Source organism: Meleagris gallopavo, chromosome 6 (assembly GCF_000146605.3).
Source record: "Meleagris gallopavo isolate NT-WF06-2002-E0010 breed Aviagen turkey brand Nicholas breeding stock chromosome 6, Turkey_5.1, whole genome shotgun sequence".
In the NCBI taxonomy this organism is placed as follows: Eukaryota; Metazoa; Chordata; class Aves; order Galliformes; family Phasianidae; genus Meleagris; species Meleagris gallopavo.
The window spans coordinates 48,424,259-48,433,046 of NC_015016.2; the positions used below are offsets into that span (position 1 = coordinate 48,424,259).

Sequence of the window (8,788 nt, forward strand, 5' to 3'; positions counted from 1 at the left end):
AAAAAAAAAAAAAAAGAAAAGTACAGGATGGGCAGAAAAGATACCTCGTAAGATCTACTAATCTACTAAAATCTCTAATTACAGCATATGTTCAAATCACAGCATTTTCTTAGTGTTTAACAGGTTAGTCCCCAATATACGAAGTCATCAGACATCTTTCAAAAGTTTTATCTTGCACAATAACCTTTTGTTGTGCCTTAAGAGATATTAGCTGAACTTCTAGCTTTTAGCAACTAGTCTGCAATATAAGAACTCATAATACTGCTGCACAACAGCATAATGTTAGCACTTATTAGAAGTACTTTTATGAACTGTGACATGCTTACAATTGAAGCTCACTACTGATAGGGCATAAAAATTTACTGTATTTGCCTTTTATGTAACATTGGTATTATCTGGGCTGCTGCCATTGCCATCTCACAGTTACTCCCAAAATGTGGCTTCCCACATAACCTCAAAGTTTTGTGGCTTTGCTTTTAGGCAGCTGCGAAGTCAATTGCTACAGTAGCTGATAAGCCACCTGGCCTCCTTGTCTTTCCTCCTTGGGTGGATGTCTCTACAGTATCAGAGAATAGAGACCCAGTAAGTCCATAAAGCACACGCACTTAAAACAGAGGGTCTTTTCTATTAAAAAAATAAAAAAATAAAATAAAACAAGATCAGTGCAGTGGGGTTTTTCATTACAGTATTTTTGAACTAGTGAAGGAAACGATAATAATAATCACCTCCAGTTCTTGGCACCAGGTGTCCTACTTTTCCATGAAGTACTTCAGTAATTCTGTTTACATCCTGTGATCTAGTTCAAAACATCTTGATTAGTGTTTCCTAAGTTGCAGAGCTGGTGAGGTTGATGTAAAGGATATCTTGCACTATTTACACAGTGCTTTCTTGGGAAGTGGATCATGTTTCCATTTGTTACATCAGCTTCCAAAATACTGTCATTCCACTCATGCATTACTTAGGCTTCCAGCTTTAGCCCTGCACCTCAGCTTTTTCAGGTTGAAATTTGTTGTGCTGTTTACCAGAATTGAAGGGAACAAAAATACAGGCATGACTGAGCAAAGAGTGGCAAAAATAACCTGGATAAACTGAATCAAATGGAGCTGATCTCAAACCTCAAATATGATTGTAAATGTACAGTTATGTAGGTGTGCATTAAAGCTCTGCAGTGCATTAACTGATCTCATAAAAGGGACAAATAATCTATTTAACTGAAGTAATATTAGCAAGGATGTCATGTCAAGAAGGAAAGCATTGCCCTCAACTCTGCTTTTCTGAAAAGAATGAAAAATCACTGTTGAATTACCAGAAGGCTTTGGGAAATCTGTTCACATCCATCTGTAAGCCTGCTCCTCAAAAGGAGAAATGAGAAAAGGAAGGATGGAGGGAAAGATACTGCGCCCATTCTCCTCTCTAGATCTTGAAGAGAAAAATGAGATACCCAAAAAAGCAGGACTACCAAAGGTATATTCTACTGCTGCAAAAATAGATGGGATTAAAAAAAAAATGATTGACTAAAAAAAAAAAAAAGTTCTCAATGACTCCACAACATTCTGTCTTCTCCCAGCAGTTGTTTTCACACACACACGCCCAGGCTGGGTGGCTAACCAATTTCACTGCAAGTCTCTAAGATAAACCTCAGGAGCTCAGCAGCTGATCTTGTTTGGTGTGTCTGAGGCTGGCAAACCACAAAAGTCTTCCAGCTTTCCAATGGGAGAAAATTCATTAGGTTTCCACATCCTGTTCTGTAATTAGATCAGCTGCCTTGGTTTTTTGTAGTGAAATGCAGGGGCAGAGTTAGAAGTAAAGGGAAAGGAAGGAGGGAAAGGAGTAGACTTCAAGTTACCTGTGTAGAAGAGACATTGAATAAAGATCTTTTTCAAGGGACTGCAATGCAAGGTAACCCTTAGCTTTCATTTCACTGGGAGAGAGAGAAGATACATTACTGTGCTTATAAGTACACAAAAGCTAGACTATGGATAGTCTATGGATAGTTAAATCTTCCAAGTAACAATTAGTTGCAACCTGTTTCCTGGAATTTGATACAGATTTGACAGGTCTTCTAGAATCTTTCCAAATGCGTCATAATTCTTCATCCTAACAATAAAAAAACCAGTTACTATCACACCACTTAATGAGATGGATAGTAAGTTTTTTTATACCTAACTTGTTAGAAAAGGCATCATTTGAAACAACGACATAGTCTCCCTTCTTATCAGATCTGGCACGTAACAGTACTGCTTTTGAGTTTTCTTAGAAGATACCAGGAAATGTAAATCCTTGGCTCTGCTGCAAAAAGCAATGTAATTATAGTTGACACCATTTAAATATGCATTACTGAAAGCAATAAATGTGCACGATACACAAATCTGACAGCTCAAGATGTAGCTCATCAGCTGCAAGCACTCTCCCTGATGTTCCAATAAAGCTAGTCATCTAGTGACACTTCCCTAACACCGTGCACTCATACAGTGTTCTTTTCATCAAAATATCAAGGACTGTATTAACACTGCACTTCACAGCACCCTGCTAAACTCTCCCATGCTGCAGTCACACTGATGGCCATGCTCAAGGCTTATCTCCACTCTCTGTGTGCAGGTAGGGCTGCAGTGTGTGGCCATAGACAGGCCAAGTAAAACCTGCTGGACTTTCACACTGGGACAAATCCTTCCCACACAGAAATGCAAGCAAGTTGCTCTACTTCATTTATGACTTTCCAACTGGTCTGTTTGGGAAGCGGGGGAAAGGGAGGGGAAGCAGGCATGTAGGTACAGGCACACACGTGGTGCCAAGCTGTGCCTTAGGACCAATTGAAATATTGCACTAGGCACTGCAGAAGTGATATTTGCACTCTATGTCATATCCTCACAAAAACAAGAACGCTGACAAGTAGTTACCATAGGCATTATGAGTACTATCTGCCATCACTCAGAACAGAACTGCTGGCAGTTAACGCCTCTAGGAGTCAAAAAGCCTACAAAAATGCAAGTTAAAGCTCCAAGACAGCTGTTTACACCTATAAAAACAAATGTAACTTCATTTATGAGGAAAGAGGACTAGAAAAAAAATGATGATGCGTTACAGGGCCACATAAAAGAGAGATGAAATACGCAATCAATCATTATTCTGTCTTTTCAAATGTTCTGCCAAGATATTTAAAGAGGAATAGAGTTCCTTAAACATGTTCATTATTAGTAAATACGGAATTTTGATAAGATTGTCTGGGGAACTTCTGATTGGATGTGTAAGGTGCAGGCCTGATTTGTAATTTTATTTTTTTTTCCCTGAAGCCAACAAAAATACCAGTATCCAACAGCTACATTCAACTGGCAGCCAGAGCCAATGTACTGCTGTACAACGTTGCTCTCTACCACCCACAGAAGCAGATGCAATTTAGCTGTTTTCAATGAAGTGACTTGAGAAAAAAGTAAAGTTCGGAGCATCTTTTTAAAATTCTATGTTATCCTTGAAGTTACAGATTGTAATCTGGAAATAACAATATCAACCTTCAATTGCAGAGCACTGAAACCAGCCTCCCACATAAAATTCCATAAAAGGTGTCAGTCTGTTGTTTTCTCAACTCCAATTATTGTTTCCAGATTCTTGTACTGTTTTGTTACAAAAAAATTTGTGTTACTACACCAAAACCATCCTAGCCTTGACTTCTCCACAGCATTCAGGGAAACAAGACTCAGGAATTCCTTTCCATTCAACAAGAGACTCCACACACAGTTCTTTACCTTAGGTGCTGCACCAAGTCATCACAAATCTACAACAGGAGAGAACAGTTTCGTGTTTCTTATCACCATTCGTGAAACATCTCTGAGAAACACACTGATAATGATAAGCTTATTCCTTACTACTTTAAATTATAAATTATTAAAAAAATATCAAACTAACATCATTATATTATTTTATTATCATAACTACGAGAACTCTGTGGAAGAGGATATAATTAGCTGAAATAACTTGTTGGTATATTAGTTTCAGGGGGAAAAATAAAAAATAAAAAAAAGCACCTTTGCCAGTTTTTTCCTTTAATAGGCAGTTACTGTGCTAAAATTCCCTGGCTATGCATTTCCCTAGTAATACTGTCCAGCATCAAATGATTTTTATCAGTAAGCATTTGTGCTTTACATTAATTTGCAGTTAGTTTGGTCCCTTTTTTTCCAGGAAATTCAAGCTATTCTATTTAAGTAGCACAGGGCTATTGATCATAGTTTATGCTTCCACCCACAGACAATTAGTCTGCACCAGCTAGTTGTTTTAACTGTGATCCAAATGCTCACTTGTAGCACCAAACAACTGCAGAAGATGCTGTGTGAACTGCGGAGTGGTATTTTGCCAATACCTCAAATATTTTGCAGGAAAAAAGGATCCTTATTAGCAGGAATGCATATACTTAAAAAGAATGAAGAAGGAAAAAGCTCTCTGGTAAAAGCTCCAAGACATTCAAAGACATCTGCACTGATAACATATATTGCACTACATCTTGGTAGGAGACTATTTTATAATTCTATATTTATGCAGGGTACCAGAAACTTCTTGGAAATTGGGCATGTCAGCTGAGTTTCACCTTGATATTTAGAGCTACAGTAATTAACATCTGTGCTGAGCTGTAAGTTTAGGTGAGAATTCAGATGCCTAATGGGTGCCTAGTGTCATGCAGAGACTGCCAGGCGTGACAAAATCAAAAGGAAGTTGAAGACTTTCTGACATCACAGCTGAAAGCCAGGTGAGAAACTACAGGGAGGTGACAGCCAGAAAATTAACTTTACCACAGGAGCCTCTCCAAGGTGAGCCAGCTTTACATCCATCACCCTTCCATCCTTCTCCAGCTGTACTTCTATATAAAACATGTTTGAGGTTATGTAGCAGGCAGTCCCACTGGGGCTAACATGAGAGTTAAGCCTAAGGAGAGAGAAGGAAAAAAAAATTGTGTATCTGAATGTCACTCGAAAAAAGGAAATGAGTATAGTTTACTTGGTTGTGGGAAGAGACACCAAGGATGCTTTAAAAATAACTTCTCCTTGGCTCAGCTTATAAAAAATATCCAACCAGGCAATATAACCTTTCTCTGTTCTTTATGTTGTCGTGTCAGTTCGCTGGAAACTGTTTATCTCAGTTTGCAGCTTTGGGACCTAGATACAAATTCCCTCTCTTCCCTCAACCTCCTCCATAACTGCCACTTTCAATTAGCCTGCTAAGTCCACTCCAAGTGATGCATCCCAGAAAAACACCATGCTAAAAATGTAGTTGATAAGCCATCCAGATGGTATTCCTCACTGGACATGGGGCCCTGCTTGCTCATTTGCATTTTTTAATAAACAAACTTACCCTTTTTGTTTGGCTAAAGATTCCAATCTGTTCATCACAGAAAACAAAGATTTATCTGTAATAAGGGAAACGTTATTTAATTAAGTTGCAATGATTGAAAAGGAGAAACATTATCATCCTGCTCTAAATAGGGTGATTTAGGTAATAAAAAAAATGATATCTCTTGCATGACTTCTTGTTATTAATGACAACTGTGATTAATGAGTGTTGTGCTGAGTAGAGCTTCTGCTCAGACTTCAAGAGTAGCTGCAGCCTGAAGGCTTAACCCAAAGATGAGTCACAAGTATTGTAACACATCCACCTCTGTGTTTGCACGTTTGGCTTCACCATGCAGAATATTGCCAGCAGAGAGAATCATACAGTTGTCTGAACTGGGAAAGAATGCTAAAAAAATAGACTTTGAGATAACTGACAGTTTGTTACCATTTAGAGTCCTCTGCAACTTCTCCATGCATGAGAGCAGCGGACCATCTGGCGCATTACTGATAGGAGATGGACGTGGCTTATCCTAGCACATTTGGGAAAAGAAGAGACAAAGACCCCATAAATTAACAGCCACAAAAGCACATCACTGCCTGCAAGTTTCAGAACTCTGACGCGCAGTCCAACAAAACAATACTTCTTTTTATCAAGCACAGAGGTGAGCTATGATTGTAGCTCTCTCTGAAGAGGCAGTCCAGAGTGGATTCATGAAAACTCTACAGTGCAGTAATCACATATTGGAGGCCTTTGGTGCAGAAAACCACTTTCCATTCCCTTTGCTTTTAGGCTGAGTAAAGGCTGTGTCTCCTAACATAAGCTGTTTTCACCACGCTTCCAGAGATCAACCAGAAAAACGCAAAGGTTTATGTTTTAGAAGGAATGAGTGAAAGGGAGAGCTCAGTAGGCACTATGGGTTGACTTGGTTAGAGTCAGGGTATAAGTTGTAGCTGAACTGGCAAGTAAACTCTCCGTATTCTTCCCTGAAAACTCCTTCACACTTCAAGTAACAAAGAACAGCCAGTGATGAAACACTTTCAGCATTGTCAAAGTCAGGACATCACTTTCAGAGGAACACTTAAGCATTAATAAAGCATTTTAAGCATTAAAAATGAAGAAGCACGGAAACAAGTTTTTATATTACGCTCATAGCACTTGCAGTAAGCTGCCTTTTACAGAGATGATTCTTATATATCATGAGCCACTGGAAAGGCAAGAAGCATGTACTGATTTAAGGTAGATCACAGCAGAAAGAATTCCAAAGAGCAGCTGAAGCACATCAGGATAGTTTTGCAAAAATAACATTTTTTCCCAATTCTATAAATAAGAAGTTGTCTTTACACACTACAAATACACTAGTGATAATGAATGGAAATTCATTATCGAAGTATCAGACTACTACTACCAATCCCAGAAAAGTTAAACTAATGCAAGAAACAACTACTAGAGTATCAAATCTGTGCATTTTATTACTGTTAAGTCAAAAGCCAGGCCTCAATGGGTGCTTAAAATTTTTGTTGCTGTTGTTTTTGTAAGACAAGCAGTTATTGAGTTATCTTGGCAACTTGCTCTAACGTGAGTTATCCTTCTCTCACCTAATCTGAGATTCTTACCATGCAAAAATGGACAAGTTTCAGAGTTTCAGTCCATGGTCTTTGTTGATATTTTAGATACAACTGCTCCATTAAAGCATTTGTAGAAATAACTGCCACAGCACCTAAAAAATATGTCAAAATGTTCTAAATATAATGCTATGTATTTACATAGGCAACTAGAAAAGTTGGAGAAAGACAATTATAAAACTAAGATCATAGGTGTTATGTTTCAAAAGAGGAGGAAAGAAAACAATGGTTTATTTTTCAACAAATTTTGCATACAGATAGCTAATTTTTGCAAGACTTCTGACAGAAGAAAGGAAGTTGAGGGATACCGCATAGGCAAGTAATCTCCATACTAAATACAGAGATGCTGCAAGATCTTCAGCTTGTTAAACAGCTTGACTTTCTTTACCTACGCACGATCTCATACGTGCAATATTGAGAAATACTACAGCCTTGAACTTGCCATGGGATTCAGGCATTGAGATTTCTATACCCACTTAGAGCTCACTAAAACAAAACTTGCTGGGAGAGTAATCTCAAAATGCAGTGCGTTGCAATTTTCTTTTTTTTCCCCCCTCATTAGAATAGGAAGAAAGGAAAATGAGGCCAGGAGAAACAGTGTTTTCAGCCCATCACTGGTCTCTTTATAAACATTCATCCAGAATTTAAAGACTCAAATGAAGTACTTCGGTTGAGATTTGGTTCATCCACAACCACTCAGGAATTAACCAGGAGCGGTTAATTCTTAATGAACCAGCCTGAGACAGTGAGACTTCAGACTGATCAGTCAATGGCAATCAAGGCCCTGCAGCTTGTCCCACACTGCCCTGTACTCCTTAGTACCAGAAGCATAGCAAAATGCTTTTCTGACAAAGAGGACACAGCTGCTACATTAGAACCATCCTCTCAGAAGCAGGCTGTATGGAGACTGCTACACCTACTGCATACAGCAAGCAGGGATGGTGAGTGGGGCCTGACAGTATCTTTCTCCTAGCAGAAGAAGAGCAGAAATCCCAACTCACTAAAAAGAAGGCAACCTCATTCAGCTGGAGAAAGGAACAGAAGCAAACCCCCCAAAAAGCTCTTGCAAACACCCTTACCAAGGGAAAATTCCCACTCACCCATGCCTTGAGGCCTGCAGAAGGGGAAAAGCAGCAGTTGCTGCTGCCCACCACGCTCCTCCATCTCAACCCACACCACAGGAAACCAGGGCTCCTACTTGAAGCAGCTGCACCAGAGCACCCACAGGTGCTGTAAGGCAGGTAGCTTGCTCCCTCACAAGATGGGTCCCAGGAGCTGGCAGGCACTTTGTACAGGCACTCACTTGAAATTTATGCTAGGTTAAATGCTAGGTCTACAGCAAGATAAGCATAATACATAAAACCCTGTATGGCTGTTTCAAATTGTCTTACAGCATGCTTTCTGTTTTCAGCTGTGTCATCAGTTGTGCTGCAGTGCCTGACATAGCCTCATAATGAGAAAGGGAGATGGTCTGGGGCTTGCTTGCGTGTACCTGAGTAAAAAGTAAATAGCCTGATGGCCTCATTGAGATTACAGAAAAAAATGGGCACGGAAATCTCAGGAGAGCTATGAAGTACGTGCAAAAAAGCAGGTACTTGTCTTCAAACAGAAAGCTGTTCTGTAGGTCCTACTAGAAAAAGACTCTATGTCCATGTTAAGAATCTAGTGCTTGATTCTTAGAGAAAAACATTACATTTTTAGAACTATTGTACGCAGAATGTTTCTAACCAATGGAATCACAACCAAAATATTACAACCATTGCTTCTACTTCCTTCTGAGAGGCAAAATACAGATTCGCTCTGAGATTTCACCATTAAATGAATGAGTAAAAGGGCCTGACAACAGAGAA

General features: G+C 39.2%; 1 protein-coding gene across 2 annotated transcripts in view; it reads right to left on the minus strand.

Moving 5' to 3' along the window:
• Positions 1 to 8,280, minus strand: part of LOC109368347 (mediator of RNA polymerase II transcription subunit 1-like) — a 14,193-nt gene extending 5,913 nt beyond the window's left edge. For both annotated transcript variants that reach the window (XR_004160188.1, XM_031554004.1), the window contains exons 1-9: positions 8,039 to 8,280; positions 6,930 to 7,033; positions 5,761 to 5,845; positions 5,338 to 5,392; positions 4,779 to 4,911; positions 3,741 to 3,769; positions 2,026 to 2,097; positions 1,847 to 1,921; positions 726 to 796 (exon numbers count right to left, since the gene is read on the minus strand). Coding sequence is in view for 1 of the 2 variants with exons in the window: in XM_031554004.1 (XP_031409864.1) it covers positions 726 to 796; positions 1,847 to 1,921; positions 2,026 to 2,097; positions 3,741 to 3,769; positions 4,779 to 4,911; positions 5,338 to 5,392; positions 5,761 to 5,845; positions 6,930 to 7,033; positions 8,039 to 8,102 (688 nt within the window). In the remaining variant the exon portion in view is untranslated. The remainder of the gene's footprint in view (positions 1 to 725; positions 797 to 1,846; positions 1,922 to 2,025; positions 2,098 to 3,740; positions 3,770 to 4,778; positions 4,912 to 5,337; positions 5,393 to 5,760; positions 5,846 to 6,929; positions 7,034 to 8,038) is intronic.
• Between the last annotated feature and the right edge of the window lie 508 nt (positions 8,281 to 8,788).